Below are 19,616 nucleotides of genomic sequence, written 5' to 3'. Positions count from 1 at the left end.
CATTGTAAAGGACTTTTACGTGCTTTTTTCAAACCAGGGAAGTGACGTCGACGTGTCGCCATTTGTAGTTTCTAAGACTATTAGGGATCGGCTAAAACGTGCTTTTAAAACACTCATGGTGGACTTACAAATGTTCTGATGCAGCGTTTTGTGAGTACATACCCTATTTACACTACTGTACAAGTTTGGTAAGATTACTTGCACGTTTAGTGGTGCAATTTAGGAGATACATCACATGTACCATTCACTCCTGTAACAAGCAATTCGAAAAACTCTAATATCTCCTTAAATGTTTGACTAAGGTAAAAAAAACTTCGGATGGGGTATTTACATGGGCTTCGGAGTGCATAGCAATGAAGTCAATTCTACTCCGAACCATCCCTTTAAAGCAGTTTAACATAAGGCTGCAACAAAACAAAATGTGAAAAAATAAAGTTGCATGCACATGTCAAAACACACCGCCCAGCCCTAATCAACAGTTCTTTTTTGCACGAGGGACGCAGTGGGCAACTACAGCTACTACAGTACATAGAGCACTCACTCTGCAGCACGGATATGGTGGCTTGCGTTCGGATCCAGGTGATGGCCGGGTTTTGGCGAAGGTCGTTTCGGCGCGGGTCGTTGCTGGCCCTGCACTCGTAGATCCCGGCGTCCTCCAGCGTGAGGCGGGAGATGGCCAGCACGCTCACACCGTTGGAGCCGTACGCCGTGTTGATGGACACCCGACGCTTGCGGGCGCCGTCCCACAGCTGCTTGAAGGAGTCCGCCCTGTTAATGTCGGCGTACCACCACTGGATCTCCGGCACGGGGTTTCCGACCACGTCGCAGTACAGCTCAAAGGCGTCTCCTGTGAGCTTTATCTCTGACATTGGCGACTTCACAAACCCAGCTGGAGAGGAAGAGGGAGCCATGGAGGGGGAAGAAGAAGAAGTGTGAAGGAAACGGGGAGAAGAGGGATGTGCGAGAGAAAACCAAAGCGTCGGATCAGTCGGAAAAAAAGAACACAAAAGAAGAATGAACCAAATGCAAATCAAGGAGAAACCAGCCACAAATCAGAAATGAGTTGGAAAATAGAAGACAGAATTAAAGAACATGTTAATGAACCTTCGTTACAATACGACCATCTTTTACTGTTGTATCGCAAAGGGACACTTCAAACCGAATTAAACATTTGCTCATAAATGATGGCAGATGTTTATTTTTGAGTGAGCTTTCCATTTAAAAATCATTCTTATGTTTCTATAAAGGCTTCTTTAGTGTTTCTGCACATGCAGGATTTTATTCAATTGATGCTCTAAACAAAGACAAGAGGAGAAAAACATTTGCACATCAAGGAATGTATATACAGTCTGGAAGGACGCTGCATTATGCTTCACATTGGCAGGATAATTTAGCGACGCTTGAGGAAACAGCGAGGCTCTCTTTACAATGTCTTCAGTGGCATTTTTCACTGTCGCTTTGGTAAAAAATATAGCACGCATAAATGGTTATGTAGAATAAATGCTTTCACTTTATTATCAGTGCTCATGTTTTGCCTGAAAAATGGAGCACTGCAAAATAAATATAGAAATAAATAAAATGTATTATTATTATTAAGCATTTTTGTCTTTACTAATATGTTTTCTATTAAAATCCATCTAAAACTCCTAAAATTATGTACTTGAGTAGCAAAACTAAAAATACTGATTGGATACAGTTAGAATTAATGCTTTTACTGCAAGATTTTTCATTTATATGTTTTGCCTGAATATTTTTTTTTTCTGGCAGCATTAAAAGATAAATAAAATAATAATTATTATTATAAACAACATTTTTGCCTTTATCAATGTCTTCTATTAAAATCTAAAAATCCTTAATAAATATTTACTTGAGATTTACTTGAGTAGCAAAACAGAAAATACAGAATTGTTTTCTGGCAGCGAAAAAAAAAAATAATAAAAACAAAAAAATAAAAAAAAAATAAATAAAAAAATATTAGATTTATATTAAACAAAAATTTTGCCTTTACCAATGTCTTCTGTTAAAATCTAAAAATGCCTAAAATAATATTTACTAGAGATTTACTTGAGTAGCAAAACAGAAAATACAGAGTTGTTTTCTAGCAGCAAAAAAATAAAAAAATAAAAAAATAAAATATTAGAATTATTATATTAAACAAAAATGTTGCCTTTACCAATGTCTTCTATTAAAATATAAACATCCTTAAATAATATTTACTTGAAAATACAATTTTTTTTTTCCTGGCAGAATTAAGTTAAAATAAAATAAAAATTATTGTAATTATTATATTAAAAAACATTTTTGTCTTCTATTAAAATCTAAAAATCATTAAAAAATATTTACTTAAGTAGCAAAACTAAAAATACTGAATAAATTGTTATTCTGGCAGCACTGCAAAATAAAATAAAATAAAATAAAAAATAAATATTATTATTATATTTAACAACATTCTTGCCTTTACCAAAGTCTTCTATTAAAATCTCAAAATCGTTAAAAATATTTACTTTAGTAGCAAAACTGAAAATACAAAATAAATTGTTTTGGCAGCACTAAAAAATACAAAATAAACATTGCATAATAATAATTTTGGCATTTTTGTTTGTACAAAAATCTATTTACTTGAGTAGCAAAACTGAAAATACAGATTGGATACATAAGTTATGTAGAATTTATGCTTTTACTTTAAAATTATTTTACATACTTCTTTTTTGCCTGATTAAATTGTTTTCTGGCAGCACTGCAAAATAATAGTTTTCTTAACCAGCATTTTTGTTATAACCAATATTTTCTAGTAAAAACATCTAAAACTCCTTTAAATTAATCAAAATAAATGAGTAAAATAATCACCCGTTTTCTTGCTTTTAGAGAATATATCTCCAATTCAGTTTTTTTCCTTAAATTTGACCTTATTTAATTTTTTCTAACCTCATTGGAAAATTGCATAAACCTTAAAATAACACATTCTCTGAATTCTCTGAAAGCAAATCGTATTATTTTCCACAATTCTGCTTCTCTAATAAATATATCTTATTGCGTAGATATTTTTACCAGAAAACAAGACAGTGAGCCTTAAAATTCTGAGCGCTTAAGAAAAGGTATTTTGCAACGATCCAGATGGCAATAACACCGGCGCATCCCTATTTATCCCGGGAAACACTGAGATATAAAGAGATGATGCCCTTCGAGATGAAGTTATTATTGTAACGGATTACTGGCCAGTAAATGAAATGATTCATGAAGGTTTGCTGGAGTTTACAGCATCACGCCTCTCGCGGTAAGAGACCAAGCCCGTGGAAAGGTGAATTTCGACAGAAATATGCTTGCATCTCACATCAGATCTACTCGCGAGTCCATTCCTGTCAACCCCTGATGGTTTTACATCCTTTCTGTTTATCGTACCACTATCAGCTGGTCACGTGCATCCGTGAGTTGTCAGAGCTGACTAATGCACAGGTGGCGTCAGCCGCAAACATGTAACCTTAGTCACACAGTCTGGAGGAGATTCGCTTGCATCTCTACACACGAGAATCTGAAAAACCACACGCCAACGTGAGCTTGCATATCGCCGAAAATATCTGTTCAGAAGTCCTTCTGTCAGAGTGTTTCACTTTTAAATAAATGTGAATAGATCTCACTAGAGTCTCTTTCTCAGGAGAAACATCCGAGGAGCCGGAGACTTCAATAAGATACAGAAAACCGCATTACTGGGTAGAAGGATCAACTACTGATCGTTCTTTCCTCTGGGTATAGCTATGAAATATCACGTTGACATGATGACGGTGCTTATAGTTTCGAAATTGCGGTTCAGTTTAACCTTGGTTTGTGATGAATGCCACCCGTGACGCTAGGCTAGGCTTGCCTCCAAGTACTTGTGACCGCTCAAGATGGGACTCAATCATCCCAGAGCGGCATGAGCTCACGACGTGTCTCATTTTCAGAGCCGGCGCAGATCTACAGTAGAGTCGCATTTGGCCCAAACTGGAACTCAACAGCCAAATATCAATAAAATGGGTCAAAATGTGTTAGGGCTGGGTGATTTATCTAATATTTATGATATAATATCATATACATGGCCAGAATATATGCTTTCATTCAGTAAGGACACTTTGGATTGATCAAATGTGACATTTGGGTCATTCCGTGACGGTTTTAATTTTAGATTTTGCTATTTTTTATTCAACAAAGATAAACATGTATATTGACCAAAGCCAAAATATTAAATATCATGAATTTTGTAAAAGTGTCCTTTGGTAGGTCTGTTAGAAAAATCTGTTGACTTTAGCAAACTTTGTCGTATTACGCGCCAATGGTGATCATTCAAAAATGGGGAAGGAGCACTTTTCAAGTTCTTTTCTCTAAAGTTCCCATGCCTGTAACTCAAGAAGTGTTAAAGATATCTTAATGGCCTTTTAGATATTGGGTCTTTCACTTTCACAAACTTTCACTTTGGCATTTTAATTTTTGTGGCTCTACATTGTTCGCTTCCAGAGATATTGGAAATTCAATATGGCTCCAGGAATAAAAGTACAATTTTAACCTGAGATTTCAAATTTCAGGGGCGTAAAAACAAATTTAGAAAGATCCCAGCATCATAGTGCTACTTTCACACAGAGATTGGTAGGTCTTTTAGTAAAATCTGTTGACTTTAGAAATCTTTGTCGCATTATGCGCCAATAGTGACCATTCAAAAATGGGGAAGGAGCACTTTTCAAGTTCTTTTCTCCAAAGTTCCCATATGTGTAACTCAAGAAGTTTAAAAGATATCATAATGGCTTTTTAGATGTTGGGTCTTACTTAACTTTCCCTTTGACATCTTAATTTGTATGGCCCTACATGGCTCTGTTCCAGAGATATTGGAATTTCAATATGGCTCCAGGAATAGTCAAAATGTAAAATTTTAACCTGAGATGAGTCAAATTACAGGGGGGGTAAAAAATGTAAGAAAGAAGCCAGCATAATGATGTTACTTTTACACAGACATTAGCAGGTCTTTTAGTAAAATCTGTTGACTTTAGCAATCTTTGTTGCCTTATGTGCCAATGGTGATCATTCAAAAATGGGGAAGGAGCACTTTTCAGGTTTGTTTCTCCAACATTTGCAGGCCTGTAACTCAAGAAGTATTAAAGAGATCTTAATGGCCTTTTAGTTATTGGGTCTTAACAAACGTTCTCTTTGGCATCTTCATTTTGATGGCTCTACGTGGTTCAGTTCCAGAGATATTGAAATTTCAATATGGCTCCAGGAATAAATAGTTAAAATGTACACATTATTCCACTAAAAGTTGTTTTTAAAGAAGAAAACAAGATACATATATAGTTAGTTTCATCATTATTTGTTCTTCAGACATTCCTCTTTAAAAAAAATAAATAAAAATTATATTTTAGCAAACTGACCCACATTTGATTTTTGACCTTTGAAAATGTGTACATTTAAACAATGTATTCCTGGAGCCATATTGAAATTCCAATATCTCTGGAACCGAATCACATAGGGCCTTAAAAATTAAGATGCCAAAAGTAAAGTTTATTAAGACCCAATATCTAAAAGGGCATTATTATATCTTTAAGACTTCCTGAGTTACTATCATGTAAACTTGAGAAATAAACTTGAAAAGTGCTCCTTCCCCATTTTTGAATGGTCACCATTGGCACATGATGCAACAAAGATGGCTAAGGTCAACAGATTTTACTAACAGACCTACCAATCTCTTTGTTAAAATAATATTATGATGCTGGCATCTTTCTGAATTCATTTATAACCCCTGTAATTTGGCTCTGAATCTCAGGTGAAAATTGCCATTTTGACCCCTCTCTACAAAATAGTGGATTACTCAGTAATTATACATCTGTGACATTTAATATTTTGGCTTTCATCAGTATACATGTTTACCTTTCTTCAGAAACAAATATTAGCAAAATCAAAATTTGAGCAGGGACATTTCTGAAATAAGGCTGATTTGACACGGAATGACCCATTTATAATGTTACAAACGATTTCTATTTCAAACAAAAGCTGCTCTTTTGAACTTTTTATTCATCAGAAAATCCAGAAAAATAAAATATATCACTGTTTCCACAAAAATATGAACTAATAATCAGAAATGTGACACTGGAGACAAGTAATGATGCTGAAAATTTAGCTGTGCATCACAGAAATGAATTACATTAACATATATTCATATAGAAAAGAGCTATTTTAAATTAGAATAATATTTCACGTTTTTACTGCATTTTTTAATAAAATGAATGAAGACTTGGTGAGCAGAAGAGACTTCTTGCCGTCCTTTCATCACACAGCCCTATTAGTGCTCTTTATCTGTATCTAAAAGGATACTTGGAAAGTAATTTTCTCATTTTACACTCAAGAAACTGGCAAAGGAAACATTTTGGCAGGTCATTCAAGGAGACTGAGGTGGTTTTGTCATATAATCTCAGGATGACAAATGAACCGGCGCTCAGAGGACGCCTAAGCTGTCTTTTAATCATCATTCTTACATACAAATAAAAGATGGATCAAGCTCAGCGTGTTCGTTTGTCTCCGTTCAGGAAAATGACACCACTAAAAGACAGAAATGTTTCACTAGCTTCCTTCCAGTCTTTAACATTCAATGTAAGGTCAACGTGAACAATTAATGCACGTTCGTGGTCTCATTGTGAATGACTGATATTGATTTCAGTGAGCGTTCAGGTGTTCAGAAACAGCGAGAGAGAGACTCTGAAGAAAGCCGGTGTCTGTGTGTGGAGAGAGCTATGAAAAGACACAATTTTCACTTAGTTGAATTCCCTGCCTGAGGCACGATCATGTGAACCATAATTATATTCTCTCGGAATAAAGACATCCGTGTCTGGAGTTTTCAGCCACCCTAACGAACAGATCGGGCTTTCACACCTTCTCTACTGGAGCGCGATTCTCCGCAAGCCTCTCCGGGAACAGAAACATCTGGATGGTGCGTACAGCGGTGCATAATGACACGCATTCATGAGGCTTTTCAAACGGGGAAATTAACTTACAGCCATGGTGCTACTTCAGCATGTTAAAAGCGAAAGAAATCATGCAATAAGAAGGAATAGCTCACCAAAAAATTTAATTTGCTGACAGTTTACTCACCCCTAAGGCCATCCAAGATGTAAATTAGTTTATTTCTTCATCAGATTTGGAGAAATTGGATAAAATGGATCCTCTGCAGTGAATGGGTGCAGTCAGAATGAGAGTCCAAACAGCTGATTAAAAACATCACAATAATCCACAAGCAATCCACACCACTCCAGTCCATCAGTTAACATCTTGAGAAGACAAAAGCTGAAACAAATCTGTCATCAAGACATTTTGAACTAAAATATGAGTTCATGATTCATAAGAAAAGTCCATCTCATATTTGTTTAGAGCTGTTTTGGACTTTCCCATTTGATTTCAGACCACTTTTAATTGGACAATTTGGACCATTAATGGACCATTTAATTTTTTTATTTTAGTTCAAATGTGTTTTGATAGATTTGTTTCAGCTTTTGTCTTCTCAAGATGTTAACTGATGGACTGGAGTGGTCTGGATTACTTGTGGATTATTATGATGTTTTTAATCAGATGTTTGGACTCTCATTCTGACGGCACCCATTCAGTGCAATGGATCCATTGGTGAGCAAGCAATACTACATTTTTACAAATCTGATAAAGAAACAAGCTCATCTACATCTTGTATGACCTAATAAGATTTGTAGAAATGTGTCATTCCATCATTTGCTCACCAATGAATCCTTTGTAGTGAATGGGTGCCGTCAGAATGAGTCCAAACAGGTGATAAAAACACAATAATCCACAAGTAATGCACACTATAGTCCATCAATTAGCATCTTCAGAAGACAAAAGCTGTTTTGGCTTGTTAAAGGTGCTTGATCTGGGCAGATTTCTCTTATGATTCAGACTGTTTTATTGGAGGAAGCGTTATTATGGATTATGGACTCGTGCTGAAGTTAAAAACATCTTAATGATGGATTTGTTTCAGCTTTTGTCTTCTCAAGATGTTAACTGATGTTGGATTACTTGTGGATTATTGTGATGTTTTTATCAGCTGTTTGGACTCTAATTCTGACGGCACCCATTCACTGCAATGGATCCATTGGTGAGCAGGTGATACTACATTTTTACAAATCTGATGAAGAAACAAGCTCATCTACATCTTGTATGACCTAATAAGATTTGTAGAAATGTGTCATTCCATCATTTGCTCACCAATGAATCCTTTGTAGTGAATGGGTGCCGTCAGAATTAGAGTCTAAACAGCTGATAAAAACACAATCCACAAGTAATCTACACTCCAGTCCATCAATTAACATCTTGAGAAGACAAAAGATGTTTTGGACAGTTTTGGCTTGTTAACGGTGCTTGATCTGTGCAGATTTCTCTCCTGATTCAGACCAGAAATTTTTTTCACTGGAGGAAGCGTTATTATGGATTATGGACTTGTATTTTAGTTAAAAACATCTTAATGATGAATTTGTTTCTTTTTTCTTCTCAAGTCATTAATTGATGTACTGGAGCGGCACTTCTGGATTATTGTAATGTTTTTTATCAGCCGTTTGGACTTACATTCTGACGGCACCCATTCACTGCAATGGATCCATTGGTGAGCAGGTGATACTACATTTTTACAAATCTGATGAAGAAACAAGCTCATCTACATCTTGTATGACCAAATAAGATTTGTAGAAATGTGTCATTCCATCATTTGCTCACCAATGAATCCTTTGTAGTGAATGGGTGCCGTCAGAATTAGAGTCTAAACAGCTGATAAAAACACAATCCACAAGTAATCTACACTCCAGTCCATCAATTAACATCTTGCGAAGACAAAAGCTGTTTTGGACAGTTTTGGCTTGTTAACGGTGCTTGATCTCAGCAGATTTCTCTCCTGATTCAGACCAGACCACTTTTTCACTGGAGGAAGCGTTATTATGGATTATGGACTTGTATTTTAGTTAAAAACATCTTAATGATGAATTTGTTTCTTTTTTCTTCTTAAGACATTAACTGATGTACTGGAGCGGCACTTCTGGATTATTACTGGATTATTGACTCTCATTCTGACGGCACCCATTCACTGCAATGGATCCATTGGTGAGAAAGTGACACAACATTTTTACAAATTTGATGAAGAAACAATCTCATCTACATCTTGTATGACCTGAGGGTGAGTAAACCTTCAGCAAATGTTCATTTTTGGCTGAACTATTCCTTTAAAGATTCAATTTCAATGCACTGTACAACGCTGCTAATTCTGAAATCACTGCACAATACTCTAATACTCTCACGTGACCTGCTACAATAGATGCTTTTATTAACAGCATCTCCTGCCAACTTAAAAAAGGCGTTTAACGGTGGGATTTGGCAGCTTGAGTGTGTTAACGGGATCACTTGAGTTTTTCACCTCTCCGGTGGGAATTACGGCTCCCTGGAGGACAATAAAACACCACACAGACCCAAAAACACAAGCTAGCGCTGCCACATTTCCACACACACCAGAGTTGAGTAGGTGGAGCGGGTCACGAGTGTCTGCCTGTCAATCTGTCTACTATATTAAACAATCATCAGTCATCCTGTGGTACATTTCTATCATGATTTTAGAGTCACGATGCATCTACTATCACGTCTTTTTCTCTTCCACAACAGGGTGAGATTTCTTCATCTTGTTTCTAATCACGTCACCCGTAAATTGCATATGGAGTATCTAACACAGGTGGTAAGAATGAGTCATTTTTTTTCTGCGGTAGAAACTCTTAACGGTTCGCGCAGGTGTTACATGAATTCTTGGTAAATCTCAGCGTTCTGAGTTAATGCCCTGCCTTTGCAAAGAACAACATGTGCCCGTTTTCATACACGGTAAAAACATCTCATATGATTTCAAAAGATCACTGTATGTGTATAACACAGACTTTCTTACAATTTTAGATTTATTTATTTATATGTATATTCATATTTTTATTATATATTAATTTATTACTTAACCCCTTTTTATCAAATAAATAAATAAATTATAGATATAGATATATGTAACGAAAAAATATATGTATATTCATAATTGTATTTATATATTATTTTATTACTTAGCCCCTTATTTTAGTACCTCTTTCTTTTATTTTTTATACTAATATTGTATTTTTTTCTTGTAACTTTTTTATTTTTAATAATTGAAAATAGGTCAAATAAGTGACAAAAATGGCCAAAGCAGACTTTCTTACAATGTCTTACAAAATATATATAATATATATTTATTACTTAAAGTATTATTATTATTAGTAGTATTACTTTTATTGTATTTTAGTATATATATATATATATATATATATATATATATATATATATATATATATATATATACACTTAACTTAGCCACTTATTTTAGAACCATTTTTTATATTTTTTATTATAATATTTAATATAAATATGTACATTGTTATTTATTACTTAGCCACGTATTATAGTACCCTTTTTTCATATTGTATTTTTTCTTATAACTTATTAATTATTAATCACAATTGTCTCAATTTACTCTTTTTTTATATTTAAGTTTAAACTTAAAATTAATAAAGTTTACTTTTCCTGACACTACTGGCAGATTTTGGCCTCATTTTAACGATAAACACACTTCATTCTGATAGAATTACTCAAAAAAGAAAACAAACAAGATTCCGTTTCTTACTTTTGGATTAATCAACATAATATTTATATGAACATTACATCTACTTCTTTGAAGTTCCCTGCCTTTCCAACAATCCTTTCTAGCTCATTTGAAATGGATCTGCAGTGTGACAAACGAATTAAAAAGTACAAATATTTCAATTAATATGAGGTCAGAAAAGCTGAATGCATAATAATTGCACAAAGAATGATCAAAAACGGCTTTAGATAAAGTACAGCATGTCTCACCACAGGACACATCAACTAGACATAAACCAAAGATATGAGCATTTCTGCCTTAAACAGGATTAATGCTGCAATTAACATCACAAAAGCCACAGCTCACAACTCCAATCCAACCAAAAATGAACATTCTGTCATCATTTACTTCTAGTAGACGTCTCAAAAAGAGATTTTACATGCAAGCTAAATAATCATATCACATCATATTATTTTGTGTTGCACCAAAGAACAAAGGCGAGAAAACGATGACAGAATCTTTATTTGTGACTCAACTGTGCTTTGAAAACACCTTCAATCTCACGGCTGTCGGCCACGGATGTCACAGCAACTCGTGAGCTATTTATACTCAGAGTGCCTTTATACAGTGAATTGTTCATGAGGCCAGATTAGACATGGTTCATAGATGTATTCATGCCGCACGCCACAAATGAATAGCGCCTTTCCATCGGCCTGAGATTACAGTGTGGTTTTCCTGCTTCTATTCCAGACAACGCTGACCGAACGACAAATGCAAACCGCCCCATAAAGCCAGTCCATTAAGAGTTACTGGATTCCCTTCTGCAAAAAATAACTACAAAGCCACGGTTCTGTGCTCCTCGTGTCTGTTCTAATAATAGAAGCATGCAGCAGAATGAAGCAAAGCCATTTACAGTCCTGCAGATATCTGTTGCTGCTCTTATGAGCGAAGCACGCAGTCAGGAACGGCTCCAGGCTTTCTATACGCCAGCTACACACTGTTTACATCTTCATTCCTGCCATCAGATTAATTCATTAATAGAGAGACGAGCTGCAGGTAACGTTGCGTGTGAAGGGAAGGGAAGGCGGCAGATCGCCGCACAGCTGCTGTGTGCAGATGCGAGAACTCAGGAATAAACAGAGACCAAATGAGACTGGGAGAAAACCAGTCCGGCTGCTGGGATTTCGATTTAACAAATGAAGCTGGAGCGATGCATTTCTGTGGCAAAGGCGTCACCGAATAGTCTTGCAAAAATAATGGAATGATAAAAACAGGTTTCCCAAACACGGTTGAATAGATACAGAAATTCCCATCCTAATCTCACACTATTGGTTGAGCAGTACTGACGTCTCAGGCTTGTCTTGATGCTCAACAAATATATCAGGCACCCTAAATATGAATGTGTGAATATATATATATACACATATATATATACATATACACACACACACTGTAAAAAATTGTTGTTTCAACTGCTGACTTAAAATTTTTAGTTAGATCAAATTGTATATATATCAAATATATATATACGTCTTGTTTTCTGATACAGATATCTATTTTTTTTATATTGTAAATTTTTTGCCTTGTTTTCCAATACAAATCTATTTTTATATTTATATTTAAAAAAAATTGTAACACTTTTTTTTACTTTTTTACATGCGTGAATATTTTTATTAATATCTTAATTGTCTTTTTCTATTTACTCTTTTTGTATTTTTGTCTTGTTTTCCTATACAAATATCTATATGTTTTTTTTTTCTTTTCAAAAAATATTGTAAATTTCTTTTGTCTTGTTTTCCAATACAAAAATCTATTTTTATACATTTATATATATATATATATATATATATATATATATTTTATATATATATATATTTTAACACTTTTTTACATGCATGAATATTTGTCTTTTTCTATTTACTCTTTTAGTATTTTTTTCTTGTTTTCCAATACAATTATCTATTTGTATATATTTATAGTTTTGGAAAAATATTTTGCCTTTTGTTTTTGCATTGATGAATAATTAACAATCACGCTTGTCTTTTTCCATTTACTCTTTTTGTATTTTTATATATTTATATGTTTTATATATTTCTATTATATTTTTCTATTTTTATATATTTATATATTTTTTTTTAAATATTGTAATTTTTTTGCATGCATGAACATTTTTGTCTTTTTCTATTTACTCTTTTTGCATTTTGTCTTGTTTTCCAATACAAATTTTTTTTTTTTACAAATTTATTTTTTTTAGCTTTGTCTTGTTTTCCATTACAAATATCTATTTTAATATTTTTTTAATTTTTTGAAAACTATTGTAACATTTTTTGCATTCATGAATATTTATAACAATCACACTTGTATTTTTCCATTTATTAAATAAGGATGCATTTACTTATACAAAATGGTATCTGTCATCCGGTTCTCTAAACGAAGATTATTTTTCTGGCCTCATCAGCATTCTTTTTAAATGCTTCTTAAATGTTTTAAGCACACGCCATTTTGCATCTTTGCAAATTTACATTACATGTATGCATTTTTAGACATTTTTATCCTAAATCACTTGCATTGCATTAAATGTTTCCATTTGATCAGTGCATGCATTGCATGGGAAACCAATGACCTTGACCATGCTAGTGCAATGTTCCACTGTTAAATGCATCTTGATTGAAGAATAATTATAGATAACTGTACTGGAAATCAAGACTACAATGGCTGAGTAAGAAGCCTTGTTCTTCTACTAGCATTTGACTATCCACACAAAGCATTTAACCCCTTGTCAAAGGTCCAAGAGAGCACTAGTTTACCCAAAAGTCCAGTCAAAGACCATCTAATTCATATGGCATTTATAAATGACAAACACTAGCTGACAATGCCAGTTCAGATCTGACTGATTGTCTTTAAAAACACAAAAACTTAGACTGATCGCTTTTCATGTCACTCAGATCCCTTGTTCCTTGCGAGTGGGCAGTTCTTAGCTCGAATAAGCTGACAACAGTCAAACGCCTGTCTATTAAATACTAACCACTAAACTAATTTTACTTCACATGAGATGCTTGTTCCTTTGGGGTTCTGAATTATTGCTGCACTGAAATAATTCTAGGCATATTTTCATGATAAGATTTGAACATTAAGTCTTGAGTGGGCCCCAGCGGAGCTCGAGTCCCAGAGAAAGCAGACAGTCGAGCTCATGGTGCCTACAGAGGGGCTGGAATCTGTACGCTTGGGCTTTAACAAACAATAGCTGGATTATCCAGGAGTGCCACTGACCTTCTGTCTGGACAAATCAAAGCAGAGCTTCACTCACACACTTCATACTATGAAAGCCTGTTTTTGCCACTGAATAAAAATTAAAAAAAAGGTAATTGCGACTTTTTATCTCACACTTCTTTTTCTCAGAATTGTGTGATATAAACTCACAATTGCGAGAAATAAAATGGAAATTGCAATTCTTACTTTTTTCCTCGCAACTGCGTGTTTATATCTCGCAATTCTGACCTTTTTCCTTGCAATATTATGTAGTTTTGTCTTGTTTTCCAATACAAATATCTATTTTTATATATTTATATTTTTTGAAACATTAACTTTTTTTTTTTTGCATTCATTAATATTTTTACCAATCATAATGGTCTTTTTCTATTTAAACTTTCGGAATTTTTGTAATTTTCCAACACAAATATCTATCTAGATATTTTGCATTAATGAAAATTAACAGTTACACCAATCTTTTTGTATTTTTATCGTTTTCCAATACAAATATGCATTTTTATTTTTCGAAAAATATTTCAACTTTATTTTGCATTCATAAATACTGTTACAAATCATAATTGTCTTTTTCTATTTATTTATTTTTTTAATATTTTGGTCTTGTTTTCCAGTACAAATATCAATGTTTATATATTTATATATTTTTTTAAATATTTAAAAATGTTTTGCATTCATAAATATTTTTACCAATCATAATTGTCTATTTAATCTTTTTATATTTTTGTCTTGTTTTCCAACACAAATATCTATTTTTATTTTTTGAAAAATATTGTACATATTTTTCATTCATGGATATTTTTACCAGTTACACTTGTCTTTTTCTATTTAATCTTTGTGTTTTTGTCTTGTTTTCCAAAACAAATATCCATTTTTATATATTTATATATATATATTTAATTTAAATGTTATACTTTTTTTGCATTCATTAACATTTTTAACAATCACACCTGGCTTTTTCTATTGACTCTTTTTGTACTTTTGTCTTGTTTTCCAATACAAATATCTATTTTTATGTATTTATATTTTTGGATTTTTTTTTTTATTATTATTTTTTTGCATTCATGAATATTTTTACCAATCACACTTGTCTTTTTCTATTTACACTTTTGTAGTTTTCCAAAAAAAGATCTATTTTCATGTATTTTTTTTTTATATTATACTTTTTTGCATTTATGAATATTTTTAAGTCACACCTATCTTTTTCTATTTACTCTTTGTATTTGTGTCTTGTTATCCAACACAAATATCTATTTTTTTTTATATATATTTGAAAAATATTAGAACTTTTTGCATTCATAAATAAGGGAAAAAGGGTCTTATCAAGTGAAATGTTTGGTTATTTGTGCATGTGTCCTCTGTGCAATCACTTCTAATTTTCTCCTCCAAATCAAAAGTCAAATGACCTTCACAAAAAAGGTAAAACAGTAATGTAGGATGATTTTGAAGTTGGAGGAGAAACTGAGATGGGAGTTTTTCGATATTCCCCAACTGTGTGGAACTGGAATACACATGTGCATCACAGAGCTAGACAAGGCAAGCATTTGAGGTTAAAAAGTATATAAATTGTCAATTCTTTTAGAAAATAATCAATCGTTTCACTAGATAAGACCCCTATTCCTAAGCTGAGATCTTTTAGAATCTGCATTTAAACTGCATTTTGGAAGGTCAAACTCACAAATCCACTATATGGAGAAAATTCCTGAAATGTTTTCTTAAAAAAACTATTTCTTTACAACTAAAGAAAGAAAGACATGAAGATCTTGGAAGACAAGGGGTGAGTACATTATCTGTAAATTTTTGTTCTGGAAGTGGACTAATCCTTTAAGAACCCTATATATAGACTCATAATAAACAGATCACACTGTGATGCTTTCAAAATATTAATCTGTTAGTTCAAGCAGCCTGACATTTTGGGAAACCTGTTTGAAACTCATAATTTCGCAACAATAACATTCTAAAAACAAAAGGGTTCCAAAAGGTTTTTTTTTGCTGTGATGCCAAAGAAGAACCTTTTTTGGTTCCCCAAAGAACCTTTCAGTGAACAGTTCCTAAAATAACCATTTAAGAACATTTTAAAAATCTAAAGAACATTTTCTGCATTTGAAAAGTTCCATGGATGTTCAACCACTGATGCCAATAAATAACCTTTAGTTTTAAAGAGGTCATCAAATGCCCATTTTTCAAAACTTGATATGATTCTTTAGGATCTCAATGAGAAGTCTATAACATACTTTGGTTAACATTTCTCAATTGTAGTCAAAAAAAAACCCCACCCTTTTTACCTTGTCAAAATCAAACCCTGTTTAGAGCGAGCTATTCTGTTGCATGTTCCTTTAAATGCTAATGAGCTCTGCTTGCCCCGCCCCTCTCTGCCGTGGGATGACGAGCCGCAATGTTTACTTTAGCCGTGTTTAGCTGCGAAACTTGTGAATTAACACATTTTAAGAAAGACCATTTGCAAAGATGCATAAAAAGCCCTTATACCCACGTCTGCTGTGGGTAAAGCTGCATCACGAATGATTTGCACGAACAAAGACGCAATGTAGATCAGAATCGGCGCTTTCCTTTCAAAAACGAAAGTAACGTGAATCCTCTGCATCCTCAGTGGCTCAGAAGTCGGGAGTAAATGACGACTGCTATGTTCATTATCAGTGTTGGGGTAAGGCATTACAAGTAACGCAAGTTACGTAATATTATTTTTCCAAGTAACTAGAAAAGTTTTTATAAACGCATTATATCTGAGTCCCCCCCCCCCCCCCCCATTTATTGATTAAAATCTCTCCTGTCCCAACGTTGAGAGAAAATGAAAGATGTTACTTTAGTTCTAGAATAAATGTGAACATGCATTAATTCATCAAAAAAAACATACAGTATTCATCAAAATGAATAAAACAGTACAATTTAATGCAAACGTGCAATAATTAAATGTTAACTATTACAAATATCCTTTATGTATTTAATCTCATTTTATTAACTGATGTCTTTGCTGCCGACCTTCGACGATCCAATTCATCCAGACTAATAAAAATTAGCTCATACTAGCAAAAATTACTCAAGATAATCTAACATTTGTTTTCCTTTGTTTTTTTTATTGCTGAAGAGTTGACATTTTTTCTTCTGCGGTCTACTGTACAGACGTCAATTTACTTTTCTCTAAGCCTGAGGCTTTTGCTGTAAAAACAGAACTTTTTAAATTAAAAACAAAAAAGCAAGCCCTGCCCAGATTTAAAAAAATAACGCAAAAGTAATGTAACGTATTACTTTCCATAAAAAGTAACAAAGTAACGTAATTAGTTACCTTTTTAGGGAGTAACTCAATATTGCAATGCATTACTTTTAAAAGTATTTTTCCCCAACACTGTTCGTCATAACATCCAACAACAGAACACCTGATTCGCTCAGAGACATTCATGTATTCCCCTGCACCTGAGTCGACACAAATGAGGGTGGGGCTAAGGTAAGGCGCTCGTGTCAATCAACTATTGTGGGAGTGGCCTCACCGACAAGAAGCTGAGAATGACCTGATTTGAAAACGGGGATACTACTTTTAAAGATTAAAAAAATACTTTGAACTTAATGTTCAAACAACATGTAAACGTGAGCAGGGGCGCCGCTAAGGGGGGGAAAGTTAGGACAATTCTAAGGGCCCACGCATTTTAGGGGCCCCCAGAGACCTGCTTTGGTATGGTACTGTAGGGGGGGCCCAACCTCATATTTTGTCATAGGGCCCAAAATTGCGAGCGGCGCCCCTGAATGTGAGGGTTGCATCCGATGACCCCTTTAAGAGTGGACCTAGATCTGATCCTTAAAACCGACTTTCATCCACATTAAAATCATCTCAGGATCGAATAAAACTTTCATTAGCCCACGAAGTCGACTAAACATTTCACAGCCAGACATCTGCGCTGCCAGAACCTGTCCAGCTCCTGTTTGATGTTTACATTCGCCAGATGCTTTTTCAGACACAAAAGTGACTGATGCCTAGCTGTTGTTTTTCTTTCCCCTTTCTTTTCTTTTTTTTTTTGGGATCCTGAGGAGGGAATACCCTGGCCTTGTTTGTCTGCAGGTGATGTATCTGCCCTCTCCTGGTCACAGCTGTGACACTCGAGCGTGTAAAGTCAGAGACATGCCTTCAGGGACACGCACTCGTTATTTACCACTCACAAAGACGCTGCTTTCCATTGCAAAAAGCACAAACACTTACGCATGACTAGCTCCGACTAAAACCTGCTTCTAAAGGAGTAACTTTCAACATCAGGACATTACATAATGTTTGGGTTTCTCCTCAGACGCGAGATCTCCTCATCGCAGGTGTAAAGATGTGAATGTCAGAGGGGTGAGTGTAAACAACACGGATTACTCTGGAGAATAGCAGAAGGAAAGACTCCTCATTTATGGGTTTACTCTTAAAATAAGCCGTGATTGTGCGCAAACTGTTGTGATATAGCCAATACGATCATCTAATTCTCACTTGTGCCGCGCGCAAATCTCCTCTCCAGCCTGTACGCTCCACAAATCAGCCTGACTGTAATGCAGCGGGGTGTCTGTCATCATAAAGATGGCATCGACCTCTAAAGCAGATTACACACAGATCCCGGACGAGCGCGTCCCGTCATCCTTACCGTTCTGAGATGAAACGTATGGAAGCATCACGTTCCCGTGGACGAGGAGCAGCGCGAGCATCCCCGTGTAGGACAGCATCCTGCGGGAGGACGGAGACGGGACACGGCGAGCAGGTGATGGACGCGGAGCGGTTTCAGCCGCAGAGGATGGCGGAGGAGGAGCGCGGACGGCGGACGGCGAGAAACGCGACAGGCGCTGCGCGGCTCTGCTGCATGGAGGACGGATGAGGATGAGGGTGACGCTGTCCGGCGCTCAGGGATGCGGATGCTGCTGCTGATGCTGCTGGAGATGATGGTGATGATGGGCCATCGGAGTGTCCGTCATCGCGGAGAACCTTCAGCTGTCAGTGCGCGCACCCCTCGGATCATTCGCGCGCATCATCAGCTGTCGGCGCGCGCTCCCGTACGCGGGCGCCTTGAGCGCGTCACTTATGCGCACCGGCCGCGCAGGCAAGAATTCAAGAACAGTACACTGCAAAAAATGCTTTTCTTACTTAGATTTTTTTTGTCTTGTTTCCAGCCAAAATATCTCACAATTCTTATATCAAAATAAATTTTCTAGACGATTTTTGGAACAAGTCAAAATTAAGGAGTTTTTGCTTAGAACAACAGACAAGATTATTTTTCTTACCCCATTGCCAGATTATTTTGCTTGATTATCCAGCAAAATGCAATTAATTTCGACTTTGTCTAGAAAAATCTTAGTTGAAAACATTTAGTATTAACAACATTTAAAACAGCTGAGTACACTGACTTCAGGATTAATTGATTAATAGCAAGATCCAAAGAATTAATCTTAGAAATTCTTACTTCACTAAAAAAAAAAAATGCTTTTCTTACTTTTTTTTTCTCGTTTCCAGCTAAAATATCAAAAAATTCTTAAATCATAAAGTATTTTTTAGACGATTTAATAAATAGTCAAAATTAAGTGATTTTTTTTTTGCTTGAAACAAGCAAAATAATCTGTCAATGGGGTAACAAAAAAAAAAAAAACTTATTTCAAACAGAAAACAAGATTATTTTTCTTACCCCATTGGCAGATTATTTTGCTGGTTTCAAGCAAAAAATAAAAAATC

The 19,616-nt window shown here is 34.8% G+C and overlaps 1 protein-coding gene across 1 annotated transcript in view; it reads right to left on the bottom strand.

Moving 5' to 3' along the window:
* LOC141345391 (neuroplastin-like) overlaps positions 1–19,324 on the bottom strand; it is a 49,883-nt gene extending 30,559 nt beyond the window's left edge. The window contains exons 1-2 of the mRNA XM_073850244.1: positions 18,541–19,324; positions 542–889 (exon numbers count right to left, since the gene is read on the bottom strand). Of these exons, the coding sequence (XP_073706345.1) occupies positions 542–889; positions 18,541–18,619 (427 nt within the window). The 5' untranslated portion in view covers positions 18,620–19,324. The remainder of the gene's footprint in view (positions 1–541; positions 890–18,540) is intronic.
* Positions 19,325–19,616: the final 292 nt, after the last annotated feature.

The sequence above is a fragment of the Garra rufa genome, chromosome 11 (genome assembly GCF_049309525.1).
Source record: "Garra rufa chromosome 11, GarRuf1.0, whole genome shotgun sequence".
Taxonomy (NCBI): domain Eukaryota; kingdom Metazoa; phylum Chordata; class Actinopteri; order Cypriniformes; family Cyprinidae; genus Garra; species Garra rufa.
This window is presented reverse-complemented; position numbering and strand designations above follow the sequence as displayed.